General features: G+C 38.9%; 2 protein-coding genes across 12 annotated transcripts in view; both read left to right on the top strand.

Annotated features, from left to right (window-relative positions):
* The window catches only part of TAF12 (TBP-associated factor 12), a 40,840-nt gene extending 31,972 nt beyond the window's left edge, over positions 1 to 8,868 (top strand). For 4 of the 8 annotated variants that reach the window (XR_002282145.2, XR_016044509.1, XM_088852003.1 and 1 more), the window contains one exon: positions 8,199 to 8,868. Coding sequence is in view for 3 of the 8 variants with exons in the window: in XM_006851437.4 (XP_006851500.3) it covers positions 8,199 to 8,336 (138 nt within the window). In the remaining 5 variants the exon portion in view is untranslated. Of the gene's footprint in view, positions 1 to 6,381; positions 6,581 to 8,198 lie in introns of those variants that run through there. The other 4 variants (XR_016044511.1, XR_016044512.1, XM_020671687.2 and 1 more) reach the window with 3 other exon arrangements.
* A 3,970-nt stretch (positions 8,869 to 12,838) lies between these two features.
* URH1 (uridine-ribohydrolase 1) lies at positions 12,839 to 20,084 on the top strand. 4 transcript variants are annotated; one of them, XM_006851439.4, is made up of 9 exons: positions 12,839 to 13,347; positions 13,944 to 14,059; positions 14,238 to 14,297; positions 17,699 to 17,881; positions 18,047 to 18,151; positions 18,661 to 18,757; positions 18,897 to 19,004; positions 19,262 to 19,397; positions 19,746 to 20,084. In XM_006851439.4, exons 1-9 carry the CDS (start codon positions 13,272 to 13,274, stop codon positions 19,852 to 19,854), a joined length of 990 nt encoding a protein of 329 aa, XP_006851502.1. In that variant the 5' UTR covers positions 12,839 to 13,271; the 3' UTR covers positions 19,855 to 20,084. The 4 variants fall into 4 exon arrangements, with proteins under 4 accessions (XP_006851502.1, XP_088708130.1, XP_088708132.1 ...); XM_088852004.1 differs by having other exon boundaries at positions 13,025 to 13,347; positions 19,737 to 20,084; XM_088852006.1 differs by lacking the exon at positions 14,238 to 14,297 and having other exon boundaries at positions 13,049 to 13,347.
* Positions 20,085 to 21,753: the final 1,669 nt, after the last annotated feature.

The raw sequence follows: 21,753 nt of genomic DNA, 5'->3' as shown, positions 1-21,753 counted from the left end.
AAGAGACTGTTGAACTAGAAAACAAGATGACAGGGAGTTTGCGAGGTTTGAGAATAAGTTTATTTCGAAGTCTGTAAGATTCCTCCTGAAGTGAGGGTTCCAAGTTCTAGAGGTCCCCTCCATTCTCATTTCGTCTGCTACAGAGGCCGTTTGATGTCGCGCCAGAGAGAAAAGTTCTGGAAATTGGTCTTTAAGAGTTTGCTGCCCCAATCACAAGTCTGACCAGAATCGAATTCTATTTCCCTCTCTAGGTTGAAACCTGATCCCTTTGGAGAACATGTAAAAGGTAGAGGTAATGGATTTTCATACCCCCGAGGCCCTGGGGTAGGATCTCAACTCCAATAGCCAAGGGGTAGAGGGAATTCGGTATTTAAACCTCAAAATGTCTATCCACAGCTGTCCCCTTAGAGTTAGGAGTCGCCACCACCATTTGCCTAGTAGGACGACATTCTGCTGTCTAATGTTTCGAATTCCCAGTCCTCCCAATCTTTTCGGTTGGCTTAGCTTATCCCAGGCAATAAGATGGAACTTATGGGTAGTGGCATCCCCTGACCAAAAGAATCTTCGAATAAGCTTTTCTATCCTCTCTACTACCACCATAGGCATGCGGAATAGGGACATATGATAGATCGAGATGTTGGCTCCAGTGGCTTTGATAAGAGTAAGCCTGCCTGCTTGTGAAAGGAATCTTCCTTTCCAACCTGTGAATTTTCGATCTACTGTATCGAGGATATTCGACCAAAGCCTCTTTTTCGGTTTACCTACGCACAGTGGTAGGCCTAGGTGTTTGGAAAGCAGTTCTTCTGCCTCAAAACCCCATAGGTTTGCGAGGGCTTTGACCTCTTCAGGAGTAACTGAGATCCCTATCATTTTGGTCTTCTTGAAGTTCTCCTTAAATCCAGTTGCAAATTTGAAGCACCTTAGGAACCAGAATTGATAGTCAACTTCCTCTGTTAGGGCATTACAAAATACCTACCACAGTGTCATCCGCATACTGGAGATGGGAGACAACTGGACCATTGGTGTCACATGCGAACCCATTCATCAGGCCCGCAGCAAAGATCCTGAAGATAGATTGACTAAACACTTCTGCAGCTATGGCGAAGAGAAAAAGGGATAGAGGATCCCCTTGACGTCAATCCCTAGAGGAGGGGAAAAAATCTTTAGGAGACCCATTGATGAGGATTGAGAAGTAGGGTTGGCTATAGCAAGCTCTCATCCAGCCTCTCCATCTACTTCCAAACCCCATCCTCGATTGGGTCTCTTCGAGAATGGCCCAGTCCACATGGTCATATGCGTTTTCCAAGTCTAATTTTACGATCAAACCCAGGATGTTGGCAATATATCGTGAGTGGACGCATTCATGAGCAACTAGTGCCTCATCTAAAATTTGGTGATCTTTGACAAATGCAGTTTGGGAGGGGGATACCATGTGATGCAGCACTTCCTTAAGGCGAGAAGCTAGCACCTTAGCTATGATCTTGTAGGTTGAATTGACCAAGCTAATGGGACGAAAATCCTTCAAGCATTCAGCTTCTTCAATCTTTGGAACTAATGCTATAAAGGTTGCATTCATTGCTCAGTGAATGACCTCTCTTGAATGAAATTCAGGGAAAAGAGCCAAGAAGTCACCCCAAAAGGATTCCTAGAACTCTTTGAAAGGAGCTATGGGAAATCCGTCCGGATCCGGTGCTCTATCCGCTGCCAGGCTTGAGATGGTGGCAATAATTTCTTCCTCTGAGGAAGGTCTCTCTAACCAGGCCACTTTTTCAGGGGGGAGCAGATGGAATTGAATGTCTCCCATCGCTGGTCTCGGTCCTAAGGGAGCTAAGCAATAATGGTGTCCTCGATTTCAATAGGTTGGTCTATGCATCTATCCCCTACCTTGAGATGCGAGATGGTATTATCCCTTTTCCTATAGTTGGCCATCTTGTTGAAGAATCCCGTGTTGAGATCACCCTTCTTAAGCCATTTTACCCAGGATCTTTGTGCCCAAAAGCTCTCTTTCTTGAGAATTAACTGGTAGAGCACTTTCAAGGAAAGTTATCCGCTAAGACTCAGATGGAAGAAGGCTTCTAGATTCGTCCTCCGCATCTAAGTGTTTGATTTCCTCAAGGGTTTCGTTCTTTTGCGATGCGGAAGACCCTGGTAAGGTCTTACTCCAGGACCTCAACTGAACTTTTAGAAGTTTTAGTTTTCGTTGCAGTCTGAAACCAACCCATCCGAAAATTGATTGCGAGAGTGATGACCACCAAGCTGGTAGAAGAGAGACCAGAGAACTTTCTTGGAGCCAGGAGAGTTCGAATCTAAAAGGTTTGGGGCCTCTGGATGATGGGTCAGTATTTAGGAGCAAGGGGTAGTGGTCTGATGTGGGTTTAGGCAAGGTTACTACGTGAGAGCCAGCAAAGGTAGCGTCCTAGTCTAAGGAAATCAAGAAACGGCGTGGTTGGACCAAGTGAATTGTGCTCCTTGGATTAGAAGGTCAAGGAGCTGGTTATCAAAGATGAAACCAGAAAACAGGTTCATGGCAGGAGAAATTCTAGAGGATGAATTTCTCGAAAGACCATCTAGTAATGTTGAAGTCCCCCCCAATACACCATTTCGAATTGGGGAGAGGTGCAACAGAGTTGAGTTCGTTCCAAAGTTGAGGCCTAAGAGCATCTTGGTTGGGGCCATAGACGCTCAAGAATTTCCATTGGAGGCCATCATAAACCTTGAACAGGAACAAAATGACAAAATAGGAAGCTATGACTGAGGAAAGAAAATGTTCGGAAGGGTCCCAAATTGCCCATATTCCTCCTGAGGTCCCTACAGCTGGGAGAGCCTCCCATTGAAAAGGTCTTCTACCTGTTTAACTTGTTGGAGAGCTGGGGAGGGAAGTTTAGTTTCAGTCAGGACAAGAATGGTGGGGTGATGTTTTAAATAAAGATCTCTTACGGATTGCTTTTTGAAGGGCAGTCTCAATCCTCGAATATTCAAAGATAAGATTAACATTTAGGGTCAAGAGTGAGAGGGGAGTTCCTTGGGGAATGCCGGACCATTGAGCCACTTGGAGAAAGCGCCAGTGGAAGATTAGAGAAGGATAGAGGAAGAGGATAGGTCGGTCGCAATTGATACCCGAGGCTAGATTAGCTAGTTCCTAGCTTCCCTCTCAGCTTACCTTAGATTTTAATTGTAAGTCCACCTTGAAGAATTCTTGAAAAGGGCCCTCTGGGCCTGTATGCGAGAATCCCATCACCAGCATGACAGATTGAATCTTTCGTTGTGCTTCGTGCATTCGATCGATAAAAGAGGATGTTACCGAAATTGGGGATTGATATTCTTCAGAAGAGCCCTACGAGGATCCGAAGCTATAGTTCTGTGAGCTTTTCCTCGTCCTCAGGAGGGAAGGGGTGGGCAGTGAGTAAGAAGAAGCTTTCTAGATGCCTATAGGAGCCAGGCCATCCTCTAGAGTAGGGTGGAAGATCGCCACTGTCGAGCCGAAGAGCTTGTCTTTTTCAGGGTTTGGGTTGTGGTCTTCTGAGTCGTCATAGAAGCTCAAAGGATCTTCCGGTTCTTCAACAACTGGGGGAAGGATCAAAGAAGAGGAAGTGTGAAAGAAGTTAGAAATAGAGAAAGGTTTGAGGCTCAAAAAGAGAGAAGGCTCAGAGAGAGGGACCATAGGAAGTCTAGACGTGATGGGAGCGAGAGAAGAGACGGGGTGGGGCTGGGATCATTGCAAGAGGAGGATGAATCTCCTTTAACTGAGTATAACCCGGGGGAATGCGCGGGGGAGCAATAGGCGATGGGAAAGAGACACAAAGGTTGGAGACCCCATCGAAAGAGATCACTGAGGGAGGAGAACCTGGGGGAACATAGATTATAAGTGGGTCCCCACTGTAAGGGTTGAGGGGTACACGTAAAATACCTTTTAGGGCTGGAGCTGGGTTACCCGAGGACCGAGGGTCCATATCTGGAGAACGATTGAGTACCAGAGGCGGAGGAGAAGCTTCCCCAAACGAGGAAGGTGGATCCTCGGAGAGAGGAGCTCGGGAGCAGAGTGAGAGAGGGTGTGAGTTGAAAGGGGCAAGGAGAGGAGGAGAAAGAGTGGAAGGCAGAGGGATATGGGGATGCAGAGAGCCAAAGGAAGAAGAAGGGGTGGGGTCTATCAATCGAGGGGATGAACCATAGGTTGCAGATTGCGGCAGAGGCGAAAGACTTGGTTGCAAGAGTGCAGCCAGGTCAGAGAGGCCTTTGAGAGAACCAAAAGAGATATAGGGGAGAGGGGAGGGAAAGGTTGGCAGCTTGACTGATGGAGAAATCCCCTAGGAGGATAGAGGGGTATCTCAAGACAGAGGATGGGGACTAAGAATAGAAGACCTGACTACAAGTCCTTCGTTAGGAATGGAAGATTTGCTGGCTGGCAGCAAAAGTGGGGGACCCTCTGAAAGTTGAGCAGACTCGGAGATAGGAGGGGGCAGCTCAGTATCAGGGGGCACGTTAGGAGGTTCTACATCGGAGAGAGGAAAGGGATGGATTACGTCAGGGGACTCTACAACTGGGACAGGGAGGGGCAGCCTTTTGGTGACTGATGGCAGCTGGGTAGGTGATTGGGGTGCTCAAGGTTCATCATCAGGGGGGAGGGAGGTAGGTTCTTGTAGAGGATCAACCGTGTCCAACGGAAAAGTCTCCTCGATCGAGGTGTCAGGGGCACTGTGGATTTCCATCCTTCCCGATAGGGTCGACGGTGATGGAATTGAGGTCTTCTAGATCGACGGGCCTGCTTCCTCCTAGGAGCCACCACCGTCCACTGGGATTGATTCTCTGGAAGTGGGAACGTCTGGTTCTGAAGTCTCGACTCTCTGCTATGCTTCATTCTAGAGACAGACACAAGGCATTGTAACATTCCAAAAGAACTTGGTAATACCTTCCTCCTACCTCCAGCCAGAGTAAGGAAGGAAGTGGGTCCAGCATATTGAATGGATCCTAGTGGTAAATGCTCCAGAGATTGCCAATGAACAGCCACGAACGTCCTGCATGCATTGCCAATGGCTTTGAAGGTCGAGATATTCCAGGAGTGAAGAGCGATGGCTGAAGCTGTGAGCCAAATCTTCTGAAGTCGATAGGCTCCCTAGTCTTTTGACCATCTAGAGAGTGATAAGGAGGTTCCTCGCATGCTTGGATTTGCTGAGTTCAGAGCTTTTTGAGCACCAGCAGCTAGAGAGAAAGAGAAGAGAGTGGAGCCATCTGAAAGTTTTTTGCATAGTAGGGAAGGCTCTGCCCATACAGATTTGCCCCATTTCTCGATTCCACGGGAGTCGCCTCGTTGAGGAGTGAAGGCCCCTACCAGGGATGCTCAAAAATTTTCTGTGACTTCAGATTAGGACTCATGGGCCACCGAGATTAGTTTGGGGGCAGAGCAGAGAGTAGGGAAGGGGATGTCGAAAGCCATCTAATTTTGTTGTTTGGAAACAGTCATCTGATAACGTAACCAAGTTTTATTGATTTCAATTGACAGAATTGGGGAATCCTACAGATGCATGGAGTTGAGACTGCGACAACGACTCATGAGGCCATCTAATTACATTAACATCACCTCCAAGATATCACAAATAACTATAATTCATATTGACATTCACCAAACTTTCTAAAAAAACCATCCTTTTATCAAGCCAATTAGGGACAGAAATATTCGGAAGTATCCACTTGGAACCAGAAATGGGACCTTCAAAGAGCACAGAAACGGACGTGCTATTAACAAAAAAATTAGACCAGTTAACAACAGTGGGATCCCAAACCTTCCAAATACCCCTTGCATTCCTAAAAGCATCATTCCATAAAACCATCTACTGAGCGTCTAGCACAAATTGCATTCACAAATTGAATATCCGGGTCTCCGCTTTTGTCTCTTGTAGCATCAAAGTCTAGCTTTTCACTCTGGATTAAAAATAAGAGATCATTCTTTCTTCTGTACGGCCTGAGCCCTGTACATTTCAACATAAATTTTTTATGAGGAAGTATACCTCTTCCTGTGCCTGGTGACTCCATTGTTATTGAGAGACACAACAACAATGGGCTCAGTGTTAGCCCTCCTTTCATGTACAAATTTTAAATTTCTGTCATATTTATTCTTGCACGCTAGGTATGTCTAGCTGCCTTTGGGCTTTCCTCATTCTATTGTTTTCTTTGGTCTGCATGCATCCTCAGGTATGCCTTCACTTATTTTCCTGGTATATGCTCTGAAATCATTTGCGATGATCTCCATTGACTCATTGTAGTCAACATTCCTCGCATTGAATATTCCTCCGATGTTTGGAATGGACTCAGAAATTCTTCTCTCCTTGGCTGAGTCAATGGATTTTCTGTCATCTTTCTGTTCCCCTGTTTCTTTTTGATTTGCAGATATGGGAGGATATCTAATAGCCAAAGTAGGGAATCCAGTTCATTTAGTTTGCTTCTCCACTTCCAGCTGCGCAATCATCAGGCTAGCAGCGTCAGAGGATTCTCCAGTCTTCCATGTGTAAAGCCTCGTCAATGCAGTGACATCGCGAGGGTGGTTGTGGTTTTCATCTTCCTCACTCTCTGGGTCCAACATGATATGGTGAGCATGCTCATAGTTGTATATCACCAAAGGTTGGTGACCTTCAAAATTTGTACTGGCCTAGTACTCAGTGGTCTTGCATCTCATTTATGGGGTAAGAATTGACATGGGAAAATTGAGGGTAGCTTAGGAAGGGCCAAATTTGGCAGTTCAAGGGGGACGACCTCTTTTTGGCTCCAAAAAGCCTTTGGTTAACTTTCCTGAAAGGGGCGTGAGTGTGGTCTAAGTCAGAGAATTGGGCATCACCATTCATCTTGATGATCTCCCTTCTTAGCATGATTCACATTCTGAATAATGTCATTCTCATCTCAATCTCCACTTGATTATTCAAATGATTGATCAACAGTACATATTCACTCTGTAGTAGGTATGTGTAGCACCCATATGAACCTGGTTCTCTTTTCATTTTTCTTATTCCGAATTTTGCCCGGGGGGGGCCTTTTGAAACTCAAAATTTTTGAACTTTGAAATTTTGAATCCCTTGGCTCGTTAGAATTTCTTTTAATGATGTTTGGGTTCCACTGACCTTGAGTAAATCCATGTGCCCAACTCTGTATCCCATGAGCTTGTGGTTGGGAAAATCTTTGATGACTCATTTCCAGCTGTATAGCTATAAGCTGACATGCTGTTCTTCTCTCTTCGCCCCCCCCTCTGAGATCTGAAATGCAACCCCTCTGTTTTCATGGCAGTGCTTTGAGGGTTTTCCCAGTTTTCCTTCTCTTTGCGCTACTTGCTATTCTTCTCTCTTATCAGCCACAACTGATCCCCCGTTGTTTGGAGCTTCATTTTGTTATATTCCATACTTTCTCCTTTGTAATAACCTCCCTAGAATCAGAGTCTACATGTTCAAGATGCAAGATTCATGAGGGGATTGTTGGCCTTGATATTGAAAAGGGTAAAGATTAGTGTAACATCTTATTGTAACATATCATTTGGACCTTCTATTTTCACGATTTTCAAGTTTTCATACATCTACTCGATGTGGACCACTTTTGGAGATTTAAAATTTGATAATTAGAGGTGAAAGTAGATTTCAGATCATTGTGAGGATTTTGAGATCTAAAATTGTGTCTTCCGACATGGTTTGAAGGTGTGCCTTACTTTGATTGTTTAAGATTGACACCTTATAGAAACTGCACCCATCATCGTTGCATTTATCTTTTGCACTTCAATTTGGTTATGGTAGTTATTATTTGTTGTTTTGTCTTTATTGTTGAGCAAAAAATTTAAACAATGTTTCTTTTTTTTCTCTTAATGGAACGCCCTTGAATCATTAAACGAAATTATGCTCGCATTTTCTTGAGGTGACAAAAGTACTATTGGTTTTCTCTATCTGAGTGAAGTTTAATTATTTTGCAATGTTTTTTGTAGTTTTATTGGTTTCATTATCATGTTTTCAGAGAGAGAGAGAGATGGGGGGTCATGCATTCATGAACTTGGAAGCGCGATGCGCTTGCAATTTGAAATAGCAGTTCAGATTTATAACTGCCAAATTTATGATAATGAATTGGGAGAAATATTTGATTCTTGGAAGGGTTGTTACAAATTTCCTGTTTATTGATTGATTATTTTTTGAAGCTATAGTTGATTAATCTTTTATGTAATCCAATCGGTTAAGGTGAAGAAGGCAATGTTAACTAATCAGGCAGGCGGAGATGCTAACAACCCGAAGAGCTCTGCAGGCCAAGGTGGTGGAAGTGCGAATGCGAGAGCCCAGTTGACAAAGGTGGTTCCGACTGGCTCCCCAAAGCCATGAGATCTCCATTGGGAAACTCAAAACAAGACGATATGGGTAAAAAACACACACACTCTCTCTCTTTCTTCGAGATGTTATGGGATCTCTCTCTCAACGAATAAAAATTGGCGACCACATTCTTAACAAATATGAATGCTCAAGCGAGCTTGTGTTGTATTCAGTTTGGTGTGAGAAGACCCCACACTAACAATAACAAGAAAAATAGGAAGAAAGAAGCAAAGGTTAAGACTTTTGTCTCGTACCATATAGGGCTTAAAAAATACTCTTAACATCATGAAGACCTGAACCTGCAAAATTACAAGGGAAGAGTATGCATGAACCACCTTTACCTATAGAATTGGAAAACCCCAATATTCTGCAACACCGGAGTGGGCAAGAAGTGTCCATGTTACAGAGAGAGGGATATAATATGAGATATTTACCGACCCCAACTATCTGTGGACAAGTGTGTGTTAGAGAGAGAGAGACTATTGTGACGATGTAATTTGCCAAAAAGAATGATGTAATAAAATTGTTTGATGATTTCTAATAATTTGTTGGTGATAAAGAAAAATATTTCTTGGGGGCATAAACAAGATATTTGCTTTCATGGAAGATTAGGTAGAAGACGAAATTTTTATAATAGCCATAGTTTGTTGGGGACTCAAATATATATGAAAATTTATCAAACCTCCTCTAAGAGAAATAGTTTTACATTTAATCCTTTTACAACTATTTCATATTATGTATGTTTTTTGATGGGCATCAAAATAGACGAGTAAAATGTTTTAAGCAGCTCGTGCCTTATTGTTATTTTATTAACTTTCCTATATATTAGCACTATTATCTGTCTATATGGAGGAAAATTGATTTATATGGAGGAAAATTGATTTTTAATGCGTGCAGTAGTGCGCTGAAGAAATTAAGACTCTAATCCATTTATTAAGTATTTAAGTGACTAGAATTGATTTTGGGTAGTTGCCTTAGATCTAGACTTAGGATGATTGTTTCGCTTAGGTGGGAAAGTTGATTTCCAATGGTAGTAGTATTAACTGTGATGAGGACACCCACATGTCCATGACTATTTATGGAGGTGGACCTATCCAAATTTCCATATTTAGATGCGGCCTCTTTCAAGAATTTATTTAGGTAAAATATTTTGGTAAGGTTGCAGCCCTATCAAGTAAGGAAAAAGTTTATATAGACCTGAGGTTCTAAACAATCAAATTGGAGCCCACCGCAAAAATTTCACTAGAAGATGTTGTTTTGATGGCTAAATATCCTCAAATTGATTATCTTGGCCTCAAGATTAATGGAGACGAGAAAAAAATGGATTTCAAGTTTTGGAAATAGTGCATTTTAGGACCGTCAATTTTCAAGATTTGCATAGATATATTCAATTTACACTATTTTTGAAGCTTTGAATTTTTTTGAGTAGTGATGAAAATATATTTTAAGGCTATCACAAAGATTTTCAATATTGAAATCACATTTCTCAATACTATTTCAACGTGTGCTCCAATTTGATTGTTTAGAGCCTTGATTCTGTACAAAGCGCACACTTCATAATACATTAAAAATTGCAATTCAAGCATTGGCAAACCTTTGTACTGACCATCTCAGCTTGAAAATTATGGGTGTGAAAAAAAAAAAGGATTTCAAGTTTTAAAAATAGTGTTTGTTGTAGTAAATTATTTCGACAATTCATTTAGCCCTAACATAAAGTGTTCACATATCTGTAAGATATGTGCCATTTTTGAGTTTCAAAGTTTATTGTTGGTATTGGAAATTGATTTGTACATATTTCCATCGCTGAAAGTGCTTTCTGGATGAGGGTTTACGTGCTGAAAGTGCTTTATGGATAAAGCCAAGGCCTTGTAGAAATTTCGTCGAGATGGATTTATAAAGGAGCACGTATACCATGCTCCATTGGGAGCGTATTGTACACCAACTCCCATGGTTAAAATAGTTACGTAGAGAAATTCTTTTTATTCAAAATTTTAGATTATTTTGTAAGAAAAAAAATTGGATTTTGAATTCTTGCACATCTAGATCTTTCGCTCCATAAATTGCATGGTTCTTGTGCAACCTTGAGACAATCGTTGTTGTCATTTTTTTATAAGCACGTAGAGAGTGCCTTTTTTTTTTTTTTTTTTAATATAGGGGTTTTTTTGGTTGTTAGGTTTTAGAAATTCATCATCATCATTATCATCATTATAGCCTTGTCCCAATTAATTGGGGTCGGCAACACCAATCCTGGTCAGCTGTTCAGCTCTATTTAAGGCCATACCTTTAGTGAGGCCACAAGTCCCATATATTTTTGGACTACTTTCAATCACGTTTTTTTGGGTCTACCCCTTGCCCTCTTCAATCCTTCTACTTGAACTAATTCGCACCTCCTAACATGTGGTGTACTAGGTCGATGCCACACATGGCCAACATATCTAAGTCTACTCTATCTCATACTATTGATATCACACTTAAACTTTTTTCGAATGGATTCATTTTGGATTCTATCGTTTTTTTTTTTGCCACTCATCTATTTCAACATTCTCATCTCCGCTGCACTTATTTGATATGTATATTGTTTTTTGTCCACCCAACATTCTGTCTTATAAACTAATGTTGGTCTGATAACTGTTTTATAGAACTTACCCTTCAGCTTCATTGATATACGGCGATCACATAAAATTCCATTTGCACATCTCCACTTTGCTCTTCCAGCTCTAATTTTATGTGTGACATCTTCCTCAATACCTATATTTTTTTGGATTATCGATCCAAGTTATAAAAAATGCAGGAGTTCTAAAAATTTTGAAGATGTAATTCCTAGAACCTATTTATGACATCAATGTGTTCTAGAAATTACATCCTCAAAATTTGAGATCTAAAAAATATTCTTAACATGAGTTTTAGCCGGAGGGAGTAGAGAAATAGTACGGCATGAAAACTTTTTGACTTTGTAAAGCTTCCCATACTAATTCATATGTGGTTTCTAGATGAATTTTGGATATAAAATTGCATAGGTCAATAGTATCAATCACCATGGCTGTTAATTTGAAAAGAATATGGATTTTGATTGTAAAAATACTCCATCTTAAATCCTTTTTGAGCATTCAACACTATAAGTTGAATTTTAAAAACAAAATATTCATTTTGAGTTTCTTGGTTTGAGCTTTCACGGTTCATATCAATTTTTAGCAAGCCATTATGTTTTCTCTAGTTTTTTTGGCCATGAAAAGTGGAAATGCATTTAGAGTGATTAAGCAGTGTATTGATTTTTTTTTTTTTGGAGTAATTTTGTGGGAATACAAGCAGCTACTCGTTTTTGTTTTTGGAGTAATTTTGTGGGAATACATGCCACCACTCTGTTTTTTTTTTTTTGGAGTAATTTTGTGGGGAATACATGCCACTACTCTTTTTTTAAATGATTAGATATATTAGGGAGGGACACCAATTCGATTTTGTTTGTTTTGTTTTTTTGAGTAATTTCGTGGGGAATACATGCCACTACCCGTTTTTAATCTTCGGATATTTAGGAAGGAACATCAATTGGATTTTTTTTTTTTTTTTTTTGAGGAATTGTGTGTGGAGTGCATTCCATTTTTTTCGTTTTTTTGTTTAGGAATTTTGTGGGGAATACCTTCCACTGCCCGTTTTTTTAGATATATTTATTTAGGGAGGGACACCAATTGGGTTTTTTGAGGAATTTTGTGTGGAGTACATGCTATTTTTTTTTGAGGATTTTTGTGGGGAATACATGGCACGGATTTTTTTTTTTTTTTTGTTTTTTAGAAGTTTTGTGTGGAATACATGCCATTTTTTTTTGTTTGGAGGAATTTTGTGGAGAGTACATGAGATTAAAATTTCAAAGTTGTCACCTGTTGTTTAAATTAAAAATATCAACGGTGGATTGGAGAGAAAGACGTGCGAAGGCATGCTACAACCACGACATCTGCTCTTTTCCTTTTCCCACCATTTGGATTTGGACCTGGGCATGTCTGCCCTTTCCCGCCTTTTGGACCAGTCCGTTCACAATGTCAATTAAGTGGAGGAAAATTGGGTTTCATTGGACTCCATCATTTTTACTTGGATGCATTTAACTACTTCCATATTATCACTTCTTTCTCTCTCGGAAAAAAATGCAATCTCTTCTCTCTCTCGATCGAACGAACGAACAGATTCTCCATCTATTTGGATTTTCATCATGACGTTTTTACATAGGGAAATATGCTAATTTGAGTTGCCATTGATTCTTCAAAATGCTTGTCTATTTTCGCATATTCATATAGCTATCCCAATTGATCGGTGAGCAATTGATTATTTTAATGCTACATCCTAAATTCAAATCCTTTTTTTTATTTTTTATTTATCAAATAAAAAAAAAAAAAACCCTCACATCGAACTTACGGAAAGGGTGCTGCAATCTAAAACCTCTAGAAATGCTGCTTCTCCTCTCTCTCTCTCTCTAAATGCTTATTTTATCTCTCCTCTAAAAGTGCTGCTCTGACGTAAGAAAGGTCAGAGCAAAATGCTGCATATTCTCTGTCTCTCTCTTCCTCGTCATAGTTTTCAACGCCAAAGGATATATCTCCAGTAGGACCTACAGGTTCCATTTCTATCCAAAAAAAAGACTAATAATCAACCGCCACGTATACCCTCAGCGGACAGAGCCGCTAGTTTTTTTTGCCGTTTTTACCGGCACATAAAAATCAAATAATGACGTGTAAACCACTTTCTAAATCTCAATAACTTTCTCTCTCTTCTCCCTATAAATCTCTTCCATCTTCCTCTTTCTCATCATCATGCAGAGACAGCAACCCACCAACCGAGGAAATTTGGGGCTGCTGCTCTCTGCAACTTGTAAATCTCTATTTCTTCTTGTTGTTGCATAAATTCCACTCTGGATTTGTATGTTAAAACCCTAATGTTTTTATTCTAGACCAGTCCTAAGACATGACCAAACCAAATCATGGTGTCGTAGATGGGCTGAGGCCCCAAAAGATCATCATTGATACAGATCCAGGCATTGGTAATCATTTTATCTCATATTTGATTTTCGTTTATGACTGTAATTTTGATGGGAATAGTGATTGCATGGACATCGATTTTATTAGAAATTAAGGTATTGTTTTTTCTTTATTGTTGTTGAGCTATTCATTTTTTCTTTGCTAAACGCTGCAATAGAGATCTCAAACTTTTTCGGCGGGTAAATTTCGGAAAGAGTGACCTTTCTCATATATTCCGCGCTTTTGGTCTCCTTCGGGATATAAATCTCAAAAAGAGTGAGCTTTTCTCATATATTCAGTGGTTTTAGGCAGCCAATTTCTGGATTTTTGTTTAGGATTTTGGGAACTTCAGCCTTTTTTTTTCAATGGAAAATTCATCAGGACATTAACTTAGCTAATTTTGTGCATTTGGTCCCCATATTTAAGTTATGTTTCTTGTTTTTTTTATCGGATTATTCTTGACTGCATTCTTGTTTCTTCAGTGGTTTTTGCGGTCGATTTTGCAAATGAGCTTCAACATTTTTGTGTGTTTTTCTTAAGAACATATCATGCTCTCCTATTTCAGAATTTTCAACATCTTTGGTCCTTGTTTTGACTGATCTCTTACTTTTGATTTCAGATGATAGCATAACTATACTTATGGCTTTTCAATCACCTGGTTTGGAGGTTTTGGGCCTGACCACTGTTTTTGGTAATGTTGCTACGAAAGATGCCACTCGTAATGCATTGCATCTGGTATGCATTTTTTCTCCCTTGAAAATTTGATAATTTTTATGTGTTCTGGTCTTGGAATATGTCGATTGGCTATGGCTTTCTTATGATTTCTATCTGGGGTGGACAATTTGTGTCTCCAACTGCGTTTAATTGGCACATGTTCATCATTAATTAATGTTTTTAATTTTTAAAAGGATAGTGTGAGATTGCAGGGTATCCAGACTTGCCGGTCTCTGAGGGAAGTCCAGAGCCTCTGAAGGTACCTGGATATTATTTTGTATTGCTTGCTTGTATTCAACTGGTTTCCTTTTTGTAGTTACTAGTTTGATTCATCATAGCTCATCCAATCTTTGTGTTCTAAACATAGAAGGTTTGATCTTCTTGGCTTGTAACATTTTCTTGATTCCTTATGGTTCACAACTTAGGTTTTTCAACCTTATGTTGGTTATGAGACTCTTCATGAACTATGTAAATAGAGTAGCCGACTTTTTTCCAGAGGATTGGATTCCCTTAAGGGATGCAATACTGAAAAAATTAAAGAGTGATTTACATTATTTCAGTAATATTACATGTTGATTCATTTCGGTTACTGATCCCTTAACTCTACAGAACTTAAGACGTACCAATTCAAGTAGATATGATGCACCTTTTTTTTTATGAGTGTGGGTATCCTTTCTGATTACTTCGTTAGAAGATGAGAGGAATCGGATCTCTCACATGATGTAGAGGAACAATTCAATATGATGTGGCTTTCGGGCTCTAGTACCAAATGATCCAGGGTTTTGGATCTCAGAGTGTTAACGATATGTGTTTGTTGGAAACCTATATTTCAAAATGTAATAAATGGTGTGATATTGGATCCTTGCAAGTACATTCAAGCAATAAATAAAAAGAGTCTCGAGCTTCTTTTAACAAACTCATCTCCAAGCCTTGTTCACTTTCAAGCCCTCTGCTGTCCATTATAACCTCCTAAAGATAAGTTGGATATGCATCTTATGCCCAGCCCAGAGGAAATATTCTGTACCAAAGGCCTTTATCCTTTGATCAAATGACTTTTGTAACATGGAAAAGGATTTTAAACTATTAGGAGAAATTCATCTGTAAATGTTCTACACGCATAGCAAAATAAGGAAAAACTCAAAAAGCCTCATTGCTTATCTTGATCTGGATAACAACATATTGATTTTTCCTACCAAAGGTTCTTGTACTTCTCAAGCCAAAGAAATAAGGTAATTGGCAATGCTTCTTCAGTAAACATGTTTGTATGTGACTAATCTGCTTTTGGCATACTTAAGAGAAGTATAATGTACCATGCTACAACTCATTGTAGTTGTACCCTTGACATCCAACCTGTGTTACATGGACATTGACATGAGTGTAAGTGTCTACAAGTGTATTATCTAGTACTTTGGTCTAAAAAGCCAGTACAGCAAGACACGTCTGTACAATTATTTCTTATAATTTAAATATTATATTATATGATATAGTATTCATTTTATAATATTACTTAAACGATTGGAGTGGTAGTTTTGTGTTTTCAATGAAAGGCGGTGATAGTTTGAATCCCATCATGAGCATATTTGTTGACAACTAATAAGATTTTATATTAACTATATTATTTAATTTAATTGTCCCTTTCATAACATTCGACAGCTGATAGTGGTGTGTGGTCGCACAGCTGGAGAGGGGTTCTATTCCCACTGTGCACATAGTATGCCTTTTTATTGCTAATAAATGTGTGAGAGAGAGAGAGAGAGAGAGAGAGAGAGAGAGTTGCAAGTCATGAGAATGGAACCATGTCCTTGTCAAAAGAAAAAAGTAAGTGCTATCATGTGGAGATCTAATTTTATATGTCAAAAATTGCTGGCAATTTAATTTAAAGAATTAACACCGTACTTGAAAATGGTGATATCCTCCAACATGTACAGTCACTTGTCGGGCCTGTGTCTCTAAGTAGCGGTATGTGTCTAAGTGTCCACACGCGACATCAACCCATAAACTGAGTATCGAAGTAACACTGCATCCAACTAATGACCCATCCACATGCACTTTACTTATATCCTTGTCACTTGCATAATTAAAAACCTACATAATCACAAGCTTGCTCATGAATATCCCTATAAATGAGGGGATGATGCTTCGCAATATAGGTATCAAGCCCCCAATATAGATTGGCCATTAAACTTGCTAGGGGTTTTGTCTAATCAAAATTCGTCCAAATGCCTATCGAACTTGTTGGATAGGATTTTTTAAAGGTAAAGAAAACATAGGATAGTATATTAAAAAATGTGAATTACATAATAAATAAAAAGTTGCCTAACCTACTGGTTGTACTAGCGAAAAAACTTTTCAAAACATTTGCGTTTACCGGTTTTCTACCAAATCCAGTTTTTCTTTGGATAAGCCAGGTATGGCATTGGTGAGTGATTTGACTGATTGGGACTGCTGATATGCTTCAGTCCTTACGTCACTGATCTTGACCACCACGGTCATGGATCTCAAAAGGAAATGAATTTTGAATCTAAAAATAAACCACTTTAAATATCTTTTTGGATCGTTTATTTTAATTCTTCTCAGATCATCAGATCTGCACTATTTGTGAGTCAAAATCATGAAGGCTAAAGCATAAATGCATGTAGAGTGGGTTAGGATATGTTTCAGATCCTAGATCCATATCTAAGATGGAATTTTGGAAGGGGATGTATTTGAATAGAGACGTAGAAACACAGACACACATGCGTCTTGAACTTGGTATTGCCCATCTTCTCATGACTGTAGCTACGATCACAAAATGCTATGAGTGTATCCGCTATGTATCTTAATTCCTGAAATTTGCTTTTCCAAGCCAGAATTTTTCATTTCAAACATCGTATCCAGCCTTTCTTATGCTATTAACAATCATCATCATCATCCGAACTTTATCGCAACTATTAGGGGTAGCTTACATGAATCCTGTTCTGCCGGCGTGAACCAAATCGCCCCTCAGTCAGACCTTTTGTAACTACTTCCATCCATGTCCTTTTGGACCTTCGACTTGTACCAAATCACCTCTCCTAACCGCTGTTATTAATAATAATATAGTTAAAAACATAATAAAAAATGTGTTTGCTTAAAATAAACACAAGTACACAACAACTATATGCTTCCTATTAAAATTTTGATCTTCAAACAATCAAACTAACTTTTCTTTTTGTAGTGGACATATGGTGTATGAGCACTGCATACACTGCCTTGATACTCATTACAAAGAGTATATGACTCTGCATTCATATGACTTACCTATCTTCATCTATTTGTGTGTGAACACACATTAGAACAGTTTAGAGATCCATTTTTTGTTTCCTTTAATAGAAGAAGTGTCTTAGTATCTTTTACTGAAAAGTGATCCTTGAAAATACCTTTGAACTACGTATATTTTTTGTCTATGAGAAATTTAAGCTGCAGTTTGAAATGTCATTTCGTACCTCTTTAAGCACAAGGGACAATGAACTTCACTCTAGGATGCCAATGCCATATCGGTGATCCATGTTATTATTCTTTTATTGCTGGTTATTTTTTCCATTTTGCATTTGTATTTCTTGCTACTGTGTAATCATCAGGTATTTCTTGCTCTTGTACCTGTAATCATGAATTTCTCTAACTTAGCTGCTTTTTGGTCAGGGAGGAGAGCCTCGTATTGATGATTTTTTTCATGGTTCTGATGGATTGGGGAATACCTTCCCTCCTTCCCCAAAGGGAAAGAAGATTGGCAAAAGCGCATCTGAATTTTTAGTTGATAAGATCACTGAACATCCTGGTGAAGTATCTATTCTTGCATTGGGACCATTGACTAATTTGGCATTGGTGAGTTGGAAGTCCTAGAGCTTTGCAATACTTTCTTTAACAAAGCAAACTAGTTTTCTGATAGATCTTGATCTTGGAGCTCTCTAGATTTTCCTCAATTGGATTTTTACATCAGATTCCTCAGTAGATGATTAACCAGGCTAATCTTTAAAACTTACTTGATAGGCTATTAAGAGAGACTCATCGGTTGCCAAAAAAGTAAAGAAGGTGGTTGTACTTGGTGGGGCTTTCTTTGCCACCGGGAATGTGAATCCTGCTGCTGAAGCCAATGTATGTGCCTCTCTGCTTGTGAAACTATTATTTTCAACCATGCTTTACACACACACACAATATGCTACATGTAATAACGAGAATGGTTGAAATGTTCTCTTGCTGAACTCTGTAAATCTGTGCTAAGGGAGAAGTGTTCCATCTCAACCGTCTGTTGTTAATGGCAGACACTTGAGGCCACATGGGCTGTACTGTTTTGTATGCTACTTGTAGCACAGTATTCATTCCTATGTGTATATAAATAGCTTTATTTTCTTAAAACTAAATTTCGCTAGTAGTGCATGTGAGTTATTAATGAGCAAGGTACTTATTTACCTGTTACTTCGGAGATTAGCTATATCAGGGAAAATGTCCCATTGGGAATTATGTTTGATCTCCATTATTGTTATCTGAAATGAATGGTGTGCACCCTGTTGTACCGTATGCCATGCGTAATTGATTTATGGTATACTTTTCCTTTTCTTAAGAAAAATCTGTAATTTTTGAACCATTCCTTTTTCATGATGCAGATTTATGGTGATCCAGAGGCGGCTGATATTGTATTTACATGCGGAGCAGATATTGTGATTGTGGGCATAAACATCACCACCCAAGTTATACTCACAGGTTTGTAGCCTTGTATTTTTTTATTTTTTTTGGCAATAAATATGATTTAGTTGATTATGTTCTTTATGAAAATTGCACAGAACACTTAATGCTTTTGGTCCAGTATAATCTGATAATCTCCTTCTCTCTGTGTAATCAGACTCGGACCTCTCTGAATTGAGAGCATCAAACGGGAAACATGCTAAATATTTAAGCAATATGTGTCTGTTCTACAGAGATTGGCACGTGAAATCAGACGGGGTACATGGTATGCCTCCTGTTGTATGATAAGACTAGAAGTTTCCTTGCATCTAGAGGACCCAAAGGTTCCTTACATCGCTGCCATTATTGCATACAATAACAGTAAAAGAAAAAAGTATACAAGATTGTATGGTGTAATACATGTGTGTGTGTGTGAGAGAGAGAGAGAGAGAGAGAGAGAGAGAGAGAGAGGGATTATATAAGTGACATTCTCTCATCTGATCAAGGAAAATAAAAGAACTAATATTATTTCCATTTGTGCAGGGATATTCCTACATGACCCAGTTTGCTTTGCCGCTCTAGTCCAACCTGAACTCTTCACATTCAGGAAAGGAGTTGTGAGGGTTGAGACCCAAGGAATCTGTGTAGGCCATACCTTGATGGACCAAGGATTGAAGAAGTATGACTAATATGCCATGTGGTTTTATTTTTATTTTTATTTATTTATTTATTTATTCGTTGTTCTCTTCCTAGTTATATTTGGTCTTTTTTCTTTTTTATCTGGGAAAATCCTGTGAGGCTATGGAGTTTCGTACGTGTGCTCATAGATCGTTGGGGTCATCACCATCCAATGAAGTGACCCTCCACACAATGGCATGACTACAGTGTTGGTTCTTTCTCACTCTCTGTTCTTCGATGGTGATGTCCCAATGGATTTCGACTTTCCATGGTCCAATGGATTATAATGTATTGTCCAATTTCTTTTAATCTTTATTAAGTATGGTATTTCTTTTGGGAGATGGTGTAGATGGAATTCGAGTAATCCTTGGACAGACCATGCACCGGTCTCAGTTGCGTGGACAGTAGATGTGCCCAAAGTAACTCAATTTGTTAAAGAGCTGCTGATGAAGCCATGACTCTGCCTTTGATTGTAGGGGTCTCTTTCTTCAAATGATAGACATCTCATTCTTCGCTATGGAATCTCTGTTCAGTCCTGAACTCAGATCTTTGCAGTGTGAAAATGGTGGAACCATAGAAAACATAGGTGAAGTCTTGGGTCAGATTGATTCCATTCACTTATTCCTTGTATCTTTCCTTTCAAGACCTAAATGGGTAATAAATGTAAAAAATTTGGTGTTTCTCATTTCATCGCCTCTTCATGATTAGTGGTACTTTTCTCATTTTAGATACTGAATGTCTGCTAATGTTATTTAATGGTTCTTTTATCATTTTTTCTATCATGAAAGCACACTATAATCCATTGGGATCACAAGTGCAATGAAATGGATGATTGGAGAGAGTATAGCTCCTCGAAATCATTACATGACCCAGATGAAGGTTCAACAATTCATCAGTGTCCATTTATTCAACTCTTCATCGCTGTCAATCATTTTCATCCGACATGGAGCGAGAGAAAATTTGATGACCCCTATACTATGGTTTTCCATTGTCCACGGAGACGTGGCATGCTTTCTCCTGTTAACTCATATCAGCCACATGATACAAACACTTGTCTGAAGCATCATTTAGACTTTTACCCTTCAAAATAAAAATAGGAAACACAACTTTTTCATATTCCTTCTTATTCCATTTGCCCCCTCTTTCTTACAACTACTCTTTATCATCTCTCCTTTGCGCTTATGTGAACATTCCAGTATGAATGGAAGAGCCGAGCAACCAGAAGGCTAGGACCATTGGATGTTAAGAGTTTCACATATGATTAAATAAACCATGTTTCTTCAAATTTGGGGACGGTTGAGAGTGACTAATGATCCAATTTTGTAATGGGTGAAGTTAAGGTGTGGCCTCGGGCCTTCCTAATTTCTCTTGAGGAACCATTTCGAAACCTTGCAAATCCATTTCCACTACTAAATAATAGATTTCGAGCAAAGAATATGGTCGATACCTGATGATTATCAAGAGTTGAAATGAAAAATTCTACACGGTGTCATTTGCATAAGGTTGCAACCTTAAACAATCGAATTAAGGTGGACCCACAAACTTGTCACGAGATACAATTTTGGTGTCCGAAATTCTTAAAGTGGTGTGAAAATCCACTTTTATCTCTAATTATAAGATTTTAAACTCTAAAAAAATAGTTCAAATCAAGCCGTTCTATAAACGCATAAAAGTATTGAAAATGAACGGTCCAAATAATATATTGCAAGATGTGATATGTTTAGTATTTAATTTTCTTTTTTTTATCCTTTTTTTTTTTTACCCATACCTATACATTTGATGTTTCCAACATTAAAACAACATTTTTCGAAGGATTTTTGATGTGCACCTTGATTCTACATATTAAGGTGTCAACCGTATATAAACTTTTTCTTTTTTTTTGACAAATTTTTTTTTTTTCATACCACTAGACAGGTTATAGGGATCCAAATATATATGCATTTTTTCTAATATCCATAATCATTAAGGTCCATAGAGTTCTTGATCCTCAATCATATAGCATGTAAGTTTAGTAACAATAGGAGTACAAATGAGAAAATAGTAAATATTGATGGCCAAGAAATACAAGAAAGGGTGCACTTTTGATATCTTAAGTCGATAATCCAGTAAAATGGAAAAATTGTAGAAGATATTGTACATAGAATTAAAGTTGGGTGGGTGAAGTGGAGATATGCCACTGGAGTTTTATGTGATCGTTTCATACTAATGAAACTAAAGTGGAAGTTGCATAGGATAGCTATGAGACCAGCTTTGCTTTATGGGGGCGGAATGTTGGGCAGTCTAGAAACAACATACACATAGGATGAGTTTAGTTGAGATAAGGATGTTGAGATGGACGTGTAGCAAGACAATAAGGG

The sequence above is a fragment of the Amborella trichopoda genome, chromosome 11, assembly GCF_054954075.1.
Source record: "Amborella trichopoda isolate Santa Cruz 75 chromosome 11, AtrichopodaSantaCruz75HAP2 v2.0, whole genome shotgun sequence".
In the NCBI taxonomy this organism is placed as follows: domain Eukaryota; kingdom Viridiplantae; phylum Streptophyta; class Magnoliopsida; order Amborellales; family Amborellaceae; genus Amborella; species Amborella trichopoda.
Note: the sequence above shows the minus strand (reverse complement) of the source record. Positions and strands in the feature narration are given on the sequence as shown.

Coding starts and splice junctions, on each gene's coding strand:
- URH1 (XM_088852004.1), top strand. CDS start 13,272: ATGACCAAACCAAATCATGGTGTCGTAGATGGGCTGAGGCCCCAAAAG. Junction 18,152..18,660: donor ATCCTGCTGCTGAAGCCAAT/GTATGTGCCTCT, acceptor TTCATGATGCAG/ATTTATGGTGATCCAGAGGC. Junction 19,005..19,261: donor GAAATCAGACGGGGTACATG/GTATGCCTCCTG, acceptor CCATTTGTGCAG/GGATATTCCTACATGACCCA.